This window comes from Vicia villosa, linkage group LG1, assembly GCF_029867415.1.
Source record: "Vicia villosa cultivar HV-30 ecotype Madison, WI linkage group LG1, Vvil1.0, whole genome shotgun sequence".
Lineage (NCBI taxonomy): Eukaryota > Viridiplantae > Streptophyta > Magnoliopsida > Fabales > Fabaceae > Vicia > Vicia villosa.
In genome coordinates, this window is record NC_081180.1 from 200,982,424 (window position 1) to 201,001,780 (window position 19,357).

A 19,357-nucleotide genomic window follows, 5' to 3' on the forward strand; every position below is an offset into this window, starting at 1 on the left:
AGACTTTGAAAAAGATTGCTAACCTTAGTTAGACTTTGAAAAGAGAAAGGAGGTGCTAACCTTAGTTAGACTTTAGAAAAAGGAGGTGCTAACCTTAGTTAGACTTTAGAAAAAGGAGGTGCTAACCTTAGTTAGACTTTAGAAAAAGGAGGTGCTAACCTTAGTTAGACTTTAGAAAAAGGAGGTGCTAACCTTAGTTAGACTTTAGAAAAAGGAGGTGCTAACCTTAGTTAGACTTTAGAAAAAGGAGGTGCTAACCTTAGTTAGACGTTATTGAACACGGCAAGTGGAAAACTGACCAATGAAACATGATCTTAATGAGGACTAACTTTGTATCCAGTCCACCTTGGAGGAGGAGAACAAGACTCCTTCTGGGAATATATTATCTTGTGCCTTTAGAGCACATACAAACTTGGCTTATGCATTGATGCATGTTTGAATTTTCTTTACGTAATGCTCCATATTCATGGAAATGCTACGCTTTTGAGGATGCAATGCGAATGCAATGGTTACTATATGCAAAGATGACGAGGGCCCTTTAAAGAATATTTCGCTGACTTGTTGATCGAACTTCGTCTTTGACCTCGGGAGAGGTAAACACAAGGGAGAATCCCCTTAGTGTTGTGAACTCTGTGGGGGTGCCAATAGATATTGGACTTTGACTTGCAAGATGTACTTCTTTGTTGACTTGAAGAATGACTTCTGACTTCTCACCATGTGCCATGACTTGGAGAATTTTTAGCTTGAGGAGATTCCCTCAATTCAATCATGGTGGGGATTAGAAATCCGGATAAGGAACTCTTTTTAGGATGAATGGAACAACTCCGAGGAGAAATAAACTCCTATACTTGGGGAGAGAATGAATTCTCAGGAGAAATAAACTCCTATGCTCGGGGAGACACTTTTTCAGGAGAAATAAACTCCTACGCTTAAGGAATGGAACCAACTCTTAGGAGAAATAAACTCCCATGCTTGGGGAGAGAGTAACTTGTTGGGGAAAAGCATTATGATACTTCTCCATTTTGTGATGGTCAACTGCACTTTACAAGTGAATTATGGTTCCCCCATACAAACCAAAAGAGTATGCCCCAGGCTACCTGACTCATGAAGATATCTGATTTACAAAGATATTTGCCTCGAAAGGATCCTTACATTACTTGAGATAATTCTTCCCCAGCATATTCAAGTGTTTGAAATGGTCCTTCTTGATCAACGGGTCCTTGAAGAGATTTGTCGAATCTCGACGTAACTGCCCCAGATTGAGTGAGCTTGAGAGATTCCTCGATGTCACTACCTCCGGTTGGTCGAAATCAAGAGAGAGATTCCTCGTCGTGATCGACCCAGGTTGATTGAATTTGAGATGTCAAACCTTGATTTGCTTGCCCCAGATAGGCTGAACTCACGAGAGAGATTCCTCGTCGTGACTGCCCCTGATTATGTACATCTTATCAGAATCCTCGAGTTTACTTCCCTTGAAGTCAAACAAACTATGGAAGCAACTTTATCATACTCAATGGAGTCTTCAAACTCTTCCCCTCAAGGATACTTAATCAAAATTCATCTCTATACAACAGATTATTCCGACTTCTCCTCTCAAGGTAGTCAATTAAAGACGGTATAAACTAATTATGCTCAATGGAGTCTTTAGGCAACATGCCCCTTGATATATTAGTCTCTGGAATGATTTCTTTTTACTCTGAGGAGTTCTCAAGTCTCTTTTACTTTGACATGATCAAGCTCTTCGTGGATTCTCATCATGGAAACTTCCTTGATGTTTAAGCAAATGTTTTGTATGCAAAAGAATGTTAATTCTAAGAATGACAATTCTAATACAAAGCCTATGCTAGTCTTGAAGTTTAAAACTTTTTATGCAATGAGGTGGCCACCTCTTGTGAATGAAATGTAAAGCGGGCATACGATACCAACATAGATATGTGTTACGCTTCATTGGGAGTCAGCCAAACGCTATCTCTTTGGAGTGCGTCTTCGAAATAAACCCTACTTCAATTAGGACTTTTAAGGGTTGTAACTTGGCTGGGTTCACGGTTTTCAGAAACAAAGGATTTTTAGGCTCAAAATTATTTGGAACCCACCCCCTTCGTGATGTTCTCCACTCCTAAGTTCAATTAACTCAATATGAGTGCTCATCCCTCACAAGGAATTTTGAAATGATTGAGGAATCAATGAGGTTTTTTCGGACATGACAGTCACTCACCTTTTATTATTCTGATTCATTGTCACACGACCTTGTTTTTGCTTTATTTTCACCATTATTTTTTCTTTTTATGGCTATATTTTTCTTTCATCCTTTTTTCCTTTTCTTTTCATTTTTGCCATTTTTTTTTCTTTTTTTTTTTGAACAAGTCGTGTGACCTCGCATTGTATTTAATTTGTGGGAGATGATTGTGACTGCCTCACACCTTTGATTGATGAAGAATTACCATTGCGGTATCGTCATCTTTTGTCCTCTTGGTAGGTGAAGGATAACCATTGCGGTTTTGACATTCCTCAACCTTTTGAAGGATAACCATTGTTGTATCCTTGGATGCATATCCTTTATGAGTTTTGAACACTTGATCAAGTTAAATGAACACTACCCTGCCCCAGGGTTAAAAATGAGGGTTTTTTTTTTCAGAAAAGAAACTCCTACTTCAAGGCTCAAAGGGGTTGACAATGGTCTATCTCCCTTATATCTCCAGTGTTTGGGAATTTGAAACAATGTCTGTACATCCTCAGTAGGTTTTATTCAAAAATACACAATTAGAGATTTTGCATTTTTTTTTCTCCCTCCGCTCTTTGCCTAAGCAAGAGATTAATAAAGTTGGTATCGTAATGCCAAACACATTTTTTTTTTGAGTGAAAACGAATGGATTACTTCAAGACAAACATAAACAATGCATTATGATTTTCATTCAGAAATTAACAAATTTTTACATGCTAGAAATGCTTAAATAAACAATGAAATATTACAAGATGATATTGCAATAAAGAACTTAAATGAATGCCATTGTTGAGGAGACTTGACTCCGTATGGACTTATTGCTCTTGAATGCTTTCTGCAGTTTTGATACCCCTGAATGCTTTCTGCAGTTTTGATACCCCATTGGGACTTCAATTTGTGCATAAACCCTCTTGGAGTGGATATGGTTGTTCTGAAATCAACGAGGACTTGAATTCTGCCTTCGAATGTCCTACCACCTTCAGTCGAATGGCTAGGTGCCCCAGCATGGTAATCACCTAACGTTATCATATGTTGCTTCCAATCACTTTAAATTACTTCCCAAAAGAAAATTCTAACGAAGGCGTACAAGAGTGGTGCATTTTTGCCTTACTTTAGGGATTCGAGCAATGCAAATGATGCAATACTCAAGATAGACAATGTCTTGCTTATCCCTCGGTCGGGAGCCCCAAATATAGATGCTAGAATAGTAATCACCATTATAAATGGAAGAAGATAGTATGATCATCACACTCAGGAGAGCTACGTGTGGTAAGGAAAGCCCAAAACACCAACTGGAATACCAACAATCAAGGATATAACTGAGTACAAGGCCTTGAAATTACATCACTTCGTTTCCCATATTGTTTCTGTCTCATATTCTTTCTTTCTCTGTCGACGATCAAATGTCACTGAGAAGAAAATTTCGGGAAGAGATGACTCATGATATGAAGCAAAAGCTTGAGAATGTGAAATGTCTTCGTAGAACCCTCTTGATTATCACATGGAAAAATATTCTGACGAAGTTGCACAAGAATTTGTAGTGCTTTAAGGGATTCGAGCATGCGAATGGTGCAATGCTCAAGATAGACAATGTCTTGCTTATCCCTCGATCGGGAGCCCCAAGCAACTTCCACATATGTATAAGAGATGATTACCACTTTGGCTTGCATGTCCAAACTATCTAAAGAGAGCATAAATGACCTTTGCAGCTATTGACATTAGGCACAAACCAACAAAGTATAAGTCAATAGAGTCACGACCTTCTATGACTTTCAACCTTTTCTCCAAGAGGTGGAACCTTTTTTCATTTTCAATAATCGGAAACTCGAAGACTTCAATGATGTGAATTCTCCTTACCAAGAATAGGAATCTCAACATTACTTCAGACATGCTGATTCAAAAGACCTTCTCTTGAGGTGAGATTAATATTGCATTTGGCCTCTGAGGAACTTGTCTCATTTCTTCCTTGTCTAAGAGAAAACTCTTGAATAATCTCCATACACTGATTCAGGTTAATCCCCATTCCTGTCCTCATCTCATTCAAGTACTCACGGAGTTGTTCCGTTTTTAACTTTCAAGCACGTAGCGGTGAGAAGTCATTTTGTTGCTGGAGTCGGTATCTGAGTAGAAAGGGCCCTCATAAGCTTCTGATAGAACTATGAAATGCATGATAATGTGAATGCATGTTCCATTTACAGGGGATCCTAAAGTCCTTTCACTCACTTTTGTTTCTTTTTTATCAAAGCTTCTTTTCTTTTCTTTTCTTTTTTTGCATATAGTATCTTTTCTTCTTTTTTTTTCCATCTTTTCTACTTTTTTTCGTTTCCCTTTTTTTTGGAAATAGACTTTAGAATCCCCCACAAATGAAGTGGATAAAGTAATGATGTTATGCAATGCAAAAGCATGGGATCAAGGTCCATATAATCCGAGTAACCACTGTACAATCCTCTGAATAACTGATGTAGGTCAGATGTCATGAGATCAAAGGTCCGACACCCTTTTGAATACCAGGAGAACCAATAGTCACCAACAGAATAGAATAGTCACCAACGGTACCTGTCATGTATATCCCTCCCCACTCACAGGTAAATCTAGGTCAAGGTAGGTCAAAAGGTCTCCAGCGTTAACAACTCTCCTGAAACACCCTCATTGTTGCAAATACATGCCAACAACGGTATCCCATTCGAGTCTCAGCTGGTCGTGGGTCTCATGATCGCAATCAACAGAACCTGACATTCTGTTGGCATCATGACTATCCACTCTATCCTAGGTATCCTATGTGTCAACTCTGGCCTGGGTATTGGGCCTTTTACCTCATAGAACAACCCACCCAACCTGCAAAACAGAACAAAAGACCCCAAGGAACACAGAATATAATCCATATGCATGATGTGCAAACAGAAATAAACATGATATGCAAGCAGAAAAGTAAACATGTAAACATATATACAAGGTATAGACATAAAAACAAATAAACACCCAGTAAATAAACAAACAAACGCAGGCTAGGATCGACTCACTAAGGATGGACCAGCAACAGGTCTATCAACATCCCCAGCAGAGTCGCCAGCTGTCGCTACCGCGAAAAATGGAATCAGAGTCGCCACTAATATATTCATCCCATCGCGGGAAAGGAATATCAGAAAACCTAACTCAGAATAAGAACAAGGTCTTTCGACCAGAGAACAGGGCACGGGAGTCGGTTACGCAAGGGGAAGGTGCTAGCACCCCTCACGCCCATCGTACTCGATGGTATCCACCTATGTTTGTTTCTATCTAAAGGGTGTATCTAATGTCTAAACCTAAATGCGAATGAATGCAAAAGAAATACGGGGAAAAGAAGGAATTATTTACAAGTGTGCTCGCTTAGGCCCCGCGACCCAATGCCTACGTATCCCTTACAAGGAATCAGAGCGACCGTAGTTCGGCTCCATAGTTTCCATTTGTTTTGTGTTTTTTAGTTGAACAGAGGTTAAGGTCACAATCCACGATGCTCGACCTTTGGAGACTTATACGCCTACTTTTGGAAAGGACTTAACTTGTTCTTAAGCGCCTAACAAGGCAAAAGAGTGAACTTGGGTTTGTGTTTTTTATGTAACTACATGATGAACAAAACCCAATACAAGGTTTTGCACCACTTCGTCACTTTGTTTTAATTCGAGCCTTTATTAAGTGTTTTAAATGTTTTTGGTTGGGTATTTTTTAAGGGAATTTACTTTGCGATTCGAATCACATAAAAGTGTATAATAATCGAGAAGCAGATTAGGGAATGAATCCCACTCACTTCTATCCCATTATATAATGTTCAAGAAACAGATTAGGGAATGAATCCCACTCATTTCTATCCCATTAATTAATGTTCGAGAAACAGATTAGGGAATGAATCCCACTCATTTCTATCCCATTAATTAATGTTCGAGAAACAGATTAGGGAATGAATCCCACTCATTTCTCTCCCATTAAATAGTGACCGAGAAACAGATTAGGGAATGAATCCCACTCATTTCTATGCCACTAAGTGATTGAGAAACAGATTAGGGAATGAATCCCACTCATTTCTCTATCACTTTCTTAATGTGATTCGCATCTTTATTTATTAGTGTTTTAATGTTGAAAAGAAAAAGAATGAACAAGGGAACTAACCTATTCTCTAATCTAAGTTATTCTAATCTAAGTCTAATGGCCCTAAGGTCAAGGATAACTATCCTAACCTATCTCAATTCCTCTTAACAAAGAAGGAAGAGTCTAAGGGAACATGGCAAAAGAATGGAGTTACAACTCCAACAAGATGAGAAGAGAGCCCTAGGGCAGTAGCAAACCAAGGAAATAAGTGTCCTAAATCAAACACAAAAGCATAATGGCATCACACGAAAATATTCACAAGAAGTTACCAAAGTATCGCTTGAATCGTTACTTAACAATTAGTGAACAAACATCAATTAACCGAAACAAAAAGCAAACGAAACCATGAACAAAGCTTAAAGTCAGTAACAATTAGTTCATTTATAGGTCTAATACCTCATACCAATCTATGTTAGTCAATTAACTTGAAACAAACAAAGTTCTAACAAAACTATACAAAACTAGGTCAAAACTAGTTAATAGAATTCAAATTGTGAATGAAGTTTAGAAAAATGAAATCAAATGATGGAAGTCAGTAGCTAATAACCTCTAATAGATGTCTAAACAATCATGGAATCAGGTCACAAAGTTTCATACAAAATTATAGGTCCTTCGGACAAGTTATAGTGCAATCGCTAACTAAAAGCAAGTTATTTACATGCGAGAAAGAAAAATCGAGTAAAATAAGAAAACATGACTTGAAAAATTCAACTCCAGGTCTTAGGACCTCTAAACATCCCTACTTATATGTACAAAAAGAAACTAAGTCAATTGCATAAAGGCAAAGCAAATTATAGGTCAAATTCACATGGTTATCCGTTTGGGAACGTACATAAATCGGGTATAGAAAATCTAATGAAAACCTAACCAAAACATAGAATTAGACTTTTATCTTTTCCACACAATATGGTATATGAGCCTACTGATATCACACAAAAAATGGCAATCAAATTCTACTCCTAAGGTATTAAACAAAATTAATTTGCGAAACCGATCAAACTTAAAAAACACAATGAACATGTTGAAAGAAAGGATTTATTAAAAATAACAAACTAAGTTCTAAAAATCTAACAAAAATATCAAAAATTTCTACACACATTATTCTATTTAAAACACATTTTTATTGATTTTTTATTTGAACCAAAACAAATTTATGAATCAAAAGTTATGGAAGAAACAAAATTAAAAATAAAATCTAAGTCTGTCTAGAACTAGGGGTGTGTTAGCAAAGGCCTAATGAACTATGCCAATGTTATAAGGCATCTGGGCCTGTTACTGGAGAGGTGTGGAAATGATAGAAACTGGGCCCAATTCAAATCAAGTCTATAGCCCAGATTTTCCCTTATCAATTTGGTTTCATTCTTTTTATTCCAATTTTATTTACTATCACAGTATTATTATTATATGGTATCGTGACAAAAGATGCTCCCAAAGCAATTACCAATTGGTCAAGTATTTTTAAGTGAATAAAACAAAACAAGTATCAGGTCCACTCACAAAATGCCACCTCATGCGCCAATCATTGTAATAGGACAAAGATGGAATAAAACTGTGAATAGCAACCAATCAGGAACGACCACGTACACCATCGGAGTAGAAAACATGCAAAAAGAATGGACGCCGGAGAACCACCTCCGGTCGTCTTCTCCGATCATACAACCATCGGCTCTTCATGAAAAGAGCCCCAAAATGAACGAAACCGACAGCACTCGACTCGAAATTCGCCGCTGAGTTCGAATATGTACTTCGTTTCACCCAATTCCCACTCTAACAATCTAACCGGGTGCATTCAAGAAACCCTAATGTGACGCAAACTCCATTAAAACGCACAGTTTAAGCACCAACCAGGTCCTTACCATGTACAATATCCACATGCATCATTCAAGCATCCAAGTACACAACCATCTCACAGAAACCGAAAACGAACTCAAGAATAAAAGATAAATGCACAAAAAACGCACCACATGCGCCATTACACACATGCCCTATCATATTAACCATTATGCTGAGAAGGATAGGAAAACTTACCTGTACGAATCTTTGATGCAAATCTTCAGAAAAGAAAAGTAACTCTATATCGTTGAAGCGCAAGTGTCAATGGCGAGCTCCTTGAGTCTTGTGATGAATAACGAATAGAGGACTGTAACTTCCTGAACACATGAGGATCTTGGCGATGATATTCAGAGGAGAGTGATGAAGATCTTGTGAAGATGCTGTTGGCATGGAAGAGAGGATGAAGGTTGCGCTTGATTGATGAAGGTGATGACGATTCGAAGTGAAGAATGAAGGTTATAATGGTGGTGCGGTGTCGAAGGTCATGATGGTTTGTGGTAGTTGTAGGAGTTTGTTATGGTGGTGGTGCAGAAACGGTTATGGTGGTGGACGGTGAAGTTTGCTGAGTTTGTTACGGTGGAGAGAGACAGATGAGAGAGGTAGAGAGAGAGAGAGAGAAGAGAGTGATGAGAGGAGGGTGGAAACTGAAAAAAGAAAAAATGAAATCCTCCCTTGATTTGTGAAGGAATTTTGGTTTTTATAGGTGAGGTGCATACATGGAGCTGTGGTGCGCTGCGAGTGTAGAGGATAATTCTCCTCTAGTGTACCCGGTTTTTCCTCTTGTAGTAACTTTTTCTTCATTTTAGTGAGCATAAGATTGCATGATTAAAGGAGGTAATCAGTGATGTATAATTTTGGCTAACAAGTTACGGTCATTTCGTGGCGAGAATGAAACATTTCATATAGAATTGGAGAAGAGTGTGCATTGGTGTGATGGTCGTAGCAGCCCCTTTTTTTATAGATTTTCTTGTTTGCATGGCTTTTGTAGTAAGCTTTTTAGGGCTTTTCATTTCAGAAAATTGCATATATGAGAAAGCAGTGGCTGTGTAGCTTATTACTCTTGCAGCAAGCTACTACAACATGAAACTTTGGCAAACAAACCCATCTAAGATGCTCTCTTCTCATGCATAAAAATTTTGCTACAGTTCCTTATTTGATTCAAACTTGGACTCTATGCAAAGATGATGCATGATAGCCTAGATTTCATGTTGGAATGATTGAGAGAATAGGTTTGTAACTGCATGAAAGTGAGCCCTAAAGTTACATGATCATCACCGACTCGCGTGGCCAAAATTTGCGTCATGCCCATAGCTCCTTTACACCTTCGAGCAACCTACTTTAAGGCTCCATATTTTGACAAACATATCACCAAAATTAATGACCTTGGTCCCGTAGGATATAGGACATAGGGTAGGGTAACTTGGTGTGAAGTTTGAGTCAATGGAATGCTCGTAGATCTCTAAATTTGGGCTTGAAACTGACACGCCACGTGTTCGATAAAATGCATGCGTGTGCCCTAGGAACTTGACTCAGCTTGCCATGCAGTGGTGACTTGATGAGAGTGTGACTTTAAGGCTTAGTATCTTCCCAAAAACTAACCAAAAGTCAATGACACTCAATTATTTGGATAGAGGGCATGGAGGAGAGTATTTGAATACCAAGTTTGCACAAAATGGACTTGTGTATTTCTCTAAAATCAAACTTAAATTCAGCACGCCACCTGCTTGTCAAATTGCTCACGCGTGACCTGGATTTGTGCCCAGCAACATGACTTGAACAAATGTGATTCTTCAAACTTCTCTCCTTTGTATCTTTTAAACCATGATTCAAATTAGAAAACTTCCAACTACAAAATTGTAGAGGACCATGCATTGAACAAATTTAGTGTTGAGCTTGTCTTGAATTGAAGCCTTGATCCACGTGTAAATCATCCATGAAGTCAGCTGCTCAACCAATTTCCAACCCTCCAAAATTTCTTTAAGTGTGAAACTTTCTATTTATGGCGAGCTCCAATTTCAACTAACTTGCCATTTTTGGTAATTTTGACATTTTCTTGATTTTATTTATTCCATTGACTTTCTTTGACCGATTTTCCACCAAAAGTCAATATTTTACATTTGACCCTGATTTCGACCACAAAAGTCAACTTTTCCTGATTTTTCCGATTTCAGATGAATTTCCCGATTAATCCGTTTCTGATCTAATTCTCAGTCAATTTTCAACCAAAGGGCTCCAATGAATACTTCCTCCAGACAACCATATTTCATACTCAAAAATCATCTCCTGATTATATGTTGACCGAGAAGTCAACTGGGTTAACTTTGGTCAAAACCCTAGTTTGAAAAGCCTGATGAACTTGAGGATTGTATCTTTTAACCAAAGCTTTGACTCGGAGAGAATGAGACCCTGATTTTAAGAGTATGCCCATGGAAATGATCCTCTTCAATAAGACCTCAGATCTGATTCTTCTTAACCAAGAATTTCCCCAACCTCAGCCTCTTTTGTGTCAATTTTCTTGAGCAGTAACTGTGATATGGATGAATGTATTAGATGAATGACCTACATGAGGTATGTACATGAATGTGATATGAAAGCCAATTGGATATAAATAAATGGGCAAATTTTGGGGTGCAACAGGGTCATACCAGAACAAATACCTAGTGGTCGCCGTGGATTACTTCACAAAATGGATAGAAGCCGAAGCGCTCGCCAAGATCACGTCTCAAAACGTACTCCGCTTCTACAAACGAAACATACTCGCCCGGTTCGGGGTACCACAGGCCATAATCACCGACAACGGCACCCAATTCACTGACAAAAAATCCCAAGAGTTTGTGGCCAAGCTCGGCACAAAACAACACTTCACTTCAGTCGAGCATCCACAGACGAACGGGCAAGCCGAGGCAGCCAACCGAGTCATCCTCCGAGGACTGAAGAGGAGACTCGGCGAAGCTAAAAAAGCCTGGGTCGAAGAACTACACAGTGTACTTTGGGCGTATAGGACGACCCCCCACTCGAGCACGGGCGAGACTCCATTTAGACTAACTTACGGCACCGAGGCCGTGATCCCCGTAGAAATCCGCGAACCCTCTCGGCGGACAGAATTCCCCCTCGAGGAAGAGCTCAACGACGAAGCCATGAGGGAAGAACTCGACCTGGTTGAAGAGATCCGAGCAGGGTCTTCCCTCCGAGAAGCCAAATTAAAACAACAGATAGCTCTTCGGCACAACACCAAAGTTATCAAGCGCGAGTTCGAGGTCGGCGCCCTAGTGCTCCGCAGAAACATGAAAGACTCACGCGAAGGTAAACTCGCCCCGAACTGGGAAGACCCATACCGAGTTTACGATAAAACCGAGAACGGGGCTTATTACCTCGAGAACCTCCTCGGCGAAAGACTTGCTCGACCATGGAACGCTGAAAAACTCAGACGTTATTACAGCTAGAAGCAACCAACGCACCCCGGTCGTCCCCTCCCAACACGAGGAGCACCCTGGGAACAGACTCGCGCCGTGGTACGAGTGCGTTCACTCCATGACAACAATCGTCGGATCCATCCACCGAGAAACAGGACCTGCCACACGGGGGGCTCTACACCTAGACCCACCGTGGCAATACCTGCAAGGCAGAACCCCAGCTCACGATGGGAACGTTCACGCCGCGAGCACTTGGCCCCGACCACGGCCTCGTACTCGCTTATAGCGCACACCTGCTCTGCGCAACCGGGTTGTACCCCTCACACCCGGAAGACAATCTAGGCCGAGCATAGTCCAACCCAACAAACATACAAAAATATTTCTAAGTATCAGAATACCTCCTCGGGACAAGCGAAACCCGAGCACAGTTGTCAAACATCAATGAACATGCAATAACAAAGCATTTGAAACACCAATCAACGAAAGCAAAGGAATAATATTAAAGGCCGACCAAATTGGCCGGCGATATCCAGAAGTTACAAAAAATGACTGGCACGCAGGCCCCAACATACAAAATAAAACGGCACGCAGGCCGACAAAGACAGGCACGCAGGCCCAACAACTAAAAAAGATTGATCATTCATCGTCCCCGGGAGACTCAGGCACCATGGCCCCATCAACAATCCTCGACGAGACCCCGATGTTGCCTTCCTTCAGGCCGGGGTTCAGAACCCTCAACTGCCGAACTGCGTAGTCAAACCCCGCTTCAGCCATCTCGGCAAGACTCAGCTTCATCTCGTTTATCTTCTCGACAAACTCCGCCCGAGACTTCAGCACCGCCACATCGGGGAACTCCTCGTCCGACGGTGCCCACTCCCGCTGAAGATCAGCAACCTTCTTCTTCTCCGCCTCGATCTCCTCGTCCTTCTGCTTCAGGGCCTCATCAACTTTCTTCTTCAGCTTCTCCCTATCAGCCTTCAACCGATTGGCATCCTCCACGGCCTTTTTCTTCTCCGACTCAGCTTTGCGCAGCTCCTCGGGAGAAATCGAGCTTCGGCTGGCCAACACTTGGGTCATCTCCAAGACCCTCATGACGGCGGCACCATCGCTCGCCAGATGCTTGAGAAGAGCAGGGGAATCCATAGAATCTACCCGACGAGCCTCATCCGGAGAAGTGGCCATGGGAACCCTATCAAAGTAACCCCCGTCCTTAAAGCAGGGAGGCAGCACAAAGGTACGGTCGGACCTCCGAGTAGACCCCTCCTCGCGGCTCATCTCGGAAGGACGAGGCCTCTTAGGAGACCTTTCCCCCTCCACAAGCACCCGGGGAGATCCAGCCGAACCCGACTGATCGCCCGCAGCTGCCCCTCGGCCTTTCTTCTGCTGCTGCTGCCGGAGCTTCCTCGCGTCTTGGGTCACCATTTTTCAGTATTTTGTCTTCTTTCTTTGGCATGTCCTCTGCAAGGAAAAACGAAACAAGTTAGTAAAGACACCAAAAAATTAACAGAAAGGCAAGATGAACACCCGAGCATGACCTAACAACGCGTGCATCTCCTTCGCAGTTTTACAGGATAGCAAGGCCTTGACGTTGATTCCACGGGCCTCCACTATCGGCACGCCGTCCTCACCTAAAACGGGGTTCCCGTCCTTCGTCACCCATTGGGACATAGTAAAACTGTCCACATACTTGCACAGAACCGAGTAAGAGGCTGCGTCCTGCTCGTCCAAATCCTCGTCCTCCCAGGCATAATTTTTGGGGGGAGCCGAGAAGTGACCCTTCCACCAGAAGAAAGGGAACACCGTACAAAACTCCTGCACTACCTGCCCATTTTCATCCCGGACCAATACACCGTCTGAATCCCGAGCTTCCACTACGTCGGTCAAAGCCGCGTACGCAGCCGGGCTGTGCGGCCGGACGAGGTAATATCGGTCCTTGAAATCCTTGACGGAATCGGTGTGCATTTTGAAAAGCTTCTGCTCGGCATTCCTGAAAGAAACCCAGCTATAGCGCCCGTCAGCCGCCTGCCTCTGTACCCGGAAATAGCGTCCGAACAAGGCGGTCGTGGCCCCGACACCTAAGAAGTCACAGACGATCTCAAACGCCCTCATGAAGGCAAATGCGCTCGGGTGAAGCTGGGATGGGGACAAAGCAAGGGACGCCAACAGAGAAACTTGGAAGCCGCTGAAAGGAAGGCGGAAGCCGAGCTCCTTGAACACGTACTCGTACATGGCAAAGTTGTCCCCGTCAAAACGAGAGCAGATACGCTCCTCCGCAGACGGGCAGCCTACTTGGTAATTCAATTCTTCACCGTCACCCCGAATTTCAACCTCTCGGTGAGCCCCGTGCAATGATTCAGTATACTGGGACACCACCGCCAGCGGTTCGTCGGCTACCCAGCTCGTCTCATGGGGACAATCATAATCGAAGAGCGGCATGGGAGAAACGCCCCCTCGGCTTCAGGGGAATTTTCTTGATCCTCCTCGGTGGCAGTCGAAGGCGGGGTACTTTGGACCTCGATTATTTCAACATCAGAGCTACTAGCGGTCGTCTCTCCCGAACCGCTGGCCCACGAGCCGGACTCTGAACTAGACCCCGAGCTGGCACTCGAATCAGATTCACCTGCATGCAGAAGGAAAAAATGAATTCGACGGTTCATCAAATCCACCCTTCCACCACAACACAAGCGAAAGGGTAGAGCATGAGCGAAGAGCCCCCGGCTAAACCCCTCATCAAGGATACGCCCATCCGACAGCCGAGGACCCACGCCAAAAAAAAACAAAAAGCAGAAGCAACCCCCGGACCTCTAGCCTACAGGCTCAACCCCGGGCATCGCTTGGATAACCCGAAGAAGGAGCACCGACTACGCGCAGGACTCAGCCGACGTAGGTGGCGAGGACAGCAATAACGGGAGAAGGCCGCTTGCTCTCGAAACAGCAAGGCAAAACATAAAAACGGCGAGTGGTTCGTGAACATACCTAATGATGACATGACGAGGGTGGTCGGATTGAAATCCTCGGCGGGAACCCGGGTTGTCACGAACTGCAAAGATAATCAGCTACCTCCGAGGAGCGTTTTTAGAAGCCGAGCACGCGAAGAGAGAGAAAAAATGTTTAAAATGAGGGGATTCACCCCCTTTTATAGGGAAAAGCTCGGGAGACGAAACGTCGCGCCGTCTGACACTGCCTCCCATGCGCCGCTACCTAGCCCCTAGGCAATCATTACCTATGTCACGTCAGCACGTGCGTCACACGCGCGCCTTTCCGCTCGGACTCCCGAAGACATGCCCGTCCAGGCGGACCCACTCGACGAGTGCCTACCCCACCGAGGACGCACATCGTCGCGTAGCCGAGCGTCAACAAAGTCGCAGCCTCTTGACCAGAAGACTCCAACTTGGGGGGCTCCTGTTCTAGACTGGGCCAAGAATTAGGCCCAATGCACCTTCGGCCCGCTAGACCTTTAAGGCCCAAACCAGGTTGCGCCCTCCACCATGTGAAATAGCGCTCGTCACCTCCTTGCTCGGCATGGGTGCTCCCCGCTGACATCTCTGCCGAGGACCATGCTCTCCGCGAGCGCCCTCCTCGCCGAGGACCCTGCTCCTCGCAGGACTCCTTCATATCCAATCCTCCGAATACTACGGAGTCCACGTGGCCCCTATAAGACCGCGTCTCCCTTGGATTCCGGAGCGGTTAACCAGGACAGAGGGCATCACGCACCTCCGATATTTCCGCCCAGGAAACCTGGCAGTCTCCTAGTTGGGCCTGGGAATCCAGCCCACTAGCGTGATCATGGCCCAGCGCTGGGGGCTATAAATACCCTCTCTCAGTAGAGGGTCAGGTATTCAATTCACTTCTAACCTTAGCTTGTACTTGCTCTCCTTTGCTCCTCTACTCACTTTGGCATCGGAGTACCTTGCAGGTACACCCCCCCTTCACTTCACGAAGACCAGCATCCGAGTAGGCCTTGACGACTCTTCTGATCAGGTACGATCACAAGGGTATGAACCCTAACATGGTGGAACTCCAAACAAGCACAGATTTTCTAATTAAACTATCCAAAATCATTATATGTATCATGTAAAACACAAATATGCAAACAAAAGCAGTTTATGATACATGAATGAAAGTAATCGAAGCAATTTTAGAGAGATGCAAACCGTAGGGTATTGATGGTGATTCTGGTCGTGCAAGGACTTGGAGATGATCTGGATAGCTTCAGGAGAACTCAAGGAAGGTCTCTGAATCCTTAGATCTCTTTGAATTGCCCTGCCACTTCAAAACCAAATTCCAATTTTCTTGAGTTTTTTTGGAGCTTGATTAGGGTTCTTGAGAGCCAAAATTCGTAACCCTTGCCTCTAGACTTGTTTAGTACTTATAATGGAGGGATTAGGGCAACAGAAATTGAATCAAATCTTCATGAATCTTTGATTTGTCATTTGAAAAAAAATTGATTGAAATATGGCTCATAATCTTTCTAAATTTGTCAAAAATTTGATTTAATTGTTCCAAATATCAAGTGCACGAAATTTGATTGAATATTGGAGTGAATGTAGATTGGATTTGATTGGAATTGGATTCAAAACTAATTCTTTTACAAATCTTTGATTTTCCTTAATTTTATTGATTTTTAAATGAATAAAAATTCTTATAAAATTAATTAAAATCAAATAATTTTGTGGCCAATGGTTTGTGGGCTCTTAATACCATAAGGAAGGAGATTGGATCTTAAAGACATGGGCCCCTTTGTAAAAATATTCATTTTGAACCCTTTTTCTTCACATTTTCCTCCTCAAATTTGTCCAACTTTGACAAGGCATATCTCCCTCAATGTTTAGGGTATGGGGGAGTTCTAGGATATTTTAGAAACCTTAAAGAGTCCTCTAACCAATGTTTTTGGTCCCATATCAAAATGATTTTCCATGCTCCTTGTATGCTCTTTTGAAAAAGATGACTTTTGGTTGACTTTTGAAAAGGACCTATAATGTTTTGATCCATATCTCTCAAATGAAGCATTTTTAGACTTGGCATGTGCGAGACAAATTTGTAGGGAATTCAATTTTCTTCAAAATAAGCCTTGGATGGAAAATTTTTGATGTTCCATGTAGGAGTTATGGCTGGTCAAAGTTCATTTGACTTTCTCCTATGAAAACCCTTATTTAGAAACTTTTGAAATTGTTGATTTCTGATCTTTCCTTGATGAACCATGATCAATTCTTGATCAAATGGTGAATTATACTTCAATATAAGGATGTTTGACAAAAAATCAGGAGTTTTGACTGTACTTTGACCATAGTTGACTTTTAGGTCAAATCAGTCGACTGTTGACTTTCTGAGCAATCGAGTGATCAATCTTTTGAATTGAGCCCTGAATTTTGTCATGGAAGTAGTTTGGAATGTCATAAACCATATGAGGTGCCTTGGAGTCTTTTGATCCATTGATTTTTCTCAGAACAACAAAACCCTAATTCCTTGAACCTTGTTTAGGAGGGGTGTCTTTGAGTCATGTGCCTTGACTTTGAATTTAATAAGAGAAATGGTATGGGCAAATTTTGGGGTATGACAGCTGCCCCTGTTCAATTTTCTTATATCTAAAGATGTAGACTGGCATGTGTGCCTGTCGGAATCTGAAGGTAGAAGAGGATTGAACACTAGAATACCCAGGAATTTGCCCTAGCTGAATTGTCGATTTGTCGGAGATGGGCTTGAAGATGCCATCCAGGTGTTTGGAAAAATTGTTTGATAGGGATGGGCTTAAAGATTCCATCTAGCTTGATTGACTTGAGAGTCAGAATACGTCGTACGTTAGACCGTATTTGAAGAATAGACTTAGAACGAGTCGTACGTTAGACTGGGTCTAGTTTGCATCGGCAGATGTCTGGAAAAACTGTGTGTTAGGCTAAAGGATATGTCGTGTGTTAGATCAGATCCAATTTGCATCCGTAGATGTCTGGAAAGTCGTGCGTTAGGCTGGAGGATGAGTCGTGCATTAGACTAGATCCAATTTGCATCCGTAGATGTCTGGAAGGCCGTACATTAGGCTGGAGGATGAATCGTGTGTTAGACCGAATCCTAATTGCATCCGTAGATGTCTGGAAAGCCGTGTGTTAGGCTGAAGGTTGAGTCGTATGTTAGACCAAATCCCTTGTATTGATAGTTATCAGCAATACACCGTATGTCAGGTTGTATCCTAAGATGAGTCGTGCGTCAGACTACATCCTTTGTATTGGAGAAATAACATAATGAGCCGTACGTTAGGCCGAGCTTTGATGAGTCATACGTTAGACTGTATTCAATAATTTGTCGGATTGAGCCGTACGTTAGGCTTTGCTTTGAATAAGATTTGAATCTTTGTAATGTACCTGTCAGATATTGTCAGCTTTATGCAATGTCATGATGCATGTATTTATGTGACGAGTCTCTCAAAATAAATGAGAAACTTGTATGTTATGTATGAATTTATTATGGAGTAACGTATGCAATGTATGAATATGTTTATGGTATATGATGTATGAATAAATCTCTATGTCATTGTGATTTTGATGTCTGATCTTGTCTTGGAGATGCTCCGCTGGGGATTTATGACTTCTGTTTTGGGATGAAAATGATCTGAATGATTGATCTTTGGTGTACCCTGACTGAGGATAAAGAGATGAATAACCCTATTTGGAGAAGAGAATGGTATCGGAGAACCGACATTGTCGAAGATGTAAACTTAGTTGAGGAACTAAGTCTTTTGTTGAGAGGATTTGAAGATATCTTCTTAATGACTACTCTGTGGGGATTCCTCCAGATTATTGACTCTGAGTGAGGACTTCTGGATTACTTTAGACATTGTTTATTTGCCTTTCCTATCTTTTACTAACCATAGGACATTTTGCAAAAGGAAAGATAGATGATAATCATGTTCATATGCATATGTTCATTCAAAATTATCATTGGATGTTTGCGTATTCGAAGAAAAGAAAAACTCAGAAAAATAGAAAGAAAGATAACTTGTATTAAGAAAAAGTCGTGAATAGGCAAAATAATAAGAGAACATTTTGTGTGTTTTTGAAAAGGTATGAAAAGTAAAACAAAAGGAAAATAGCTATGTGGGAACAATCCTATTGAGTTTCAATTCTGCTATTGCTAATATGTCTTCGAGCGTCTCATCCCTTGCTTATTGGAGAAAGATGATTGAACTGGTCCGTGCCCTTTGAACTTGATGTTGTAGATATAACTGACTGATGAATGATTCGAACGAGACATAGTCGTACGCTTTAATCCTTAACTTTTGCCTAGACAGCCCTTTCAGGTTTTCAGCCTACCAGGATACCCTTTTTTGCCCAAGTTGCCCTTTCGGGTTTTCAACTTGCCGGGTGTACATTTTTATATATATATCCCTAATTTTTGCCTGAACCCTTTTGGTTCGCCGGGATGCCCTTACTTTTTCCTAGGTACGTCGACCTAGCGGGTCATATTTATGCGTAGTATTTTTTGACTATGTCTGTGTTCACAAGATGTGGAAAGTCTTCGCCATCCATAGTAGTGAGTATCATTGCTCCTCCAGAGAATATCTTCTTGATTACGAATGGTCCTTCATATGTGGGCGTCCACTTGCCCCTAGGATCTCCTTGTGGTAGAATAATTCTCTTTATAACCAAGTCACCAGTCTGGTATGCTTGTTGCTTGACTCTCTTATTGAATGCCTTGATCATACGTTTTTGATATAATTGTCCATGACAAACAACCGCAAGCCTCTCCTCGTCAATTAGGTTTATCTGATCTAGTC

General features: G+C 42.0%; 1 protein-coding gene across 1 annotated transcript; it reads right to left on the minus strand.

Moving 5' to 3' along the window:
• Positions 1-12,225: 12,225 nt before the first annotated feature.
• LOC131662676 (uncharacterized) lies at positions 12,226-13,011 on the minus strand. The gene has a single exon (XM_058932525.1). It carries the CDS (start codon positions 13,009-13,011, stop codon positions 12,226-12,228), a length of 786 nt encoding a protein of 261 aa, XP_058788508.1.
• Between the last annotated feature and the right edge of the window lie 6,346 nt (positions 13,012-19,357).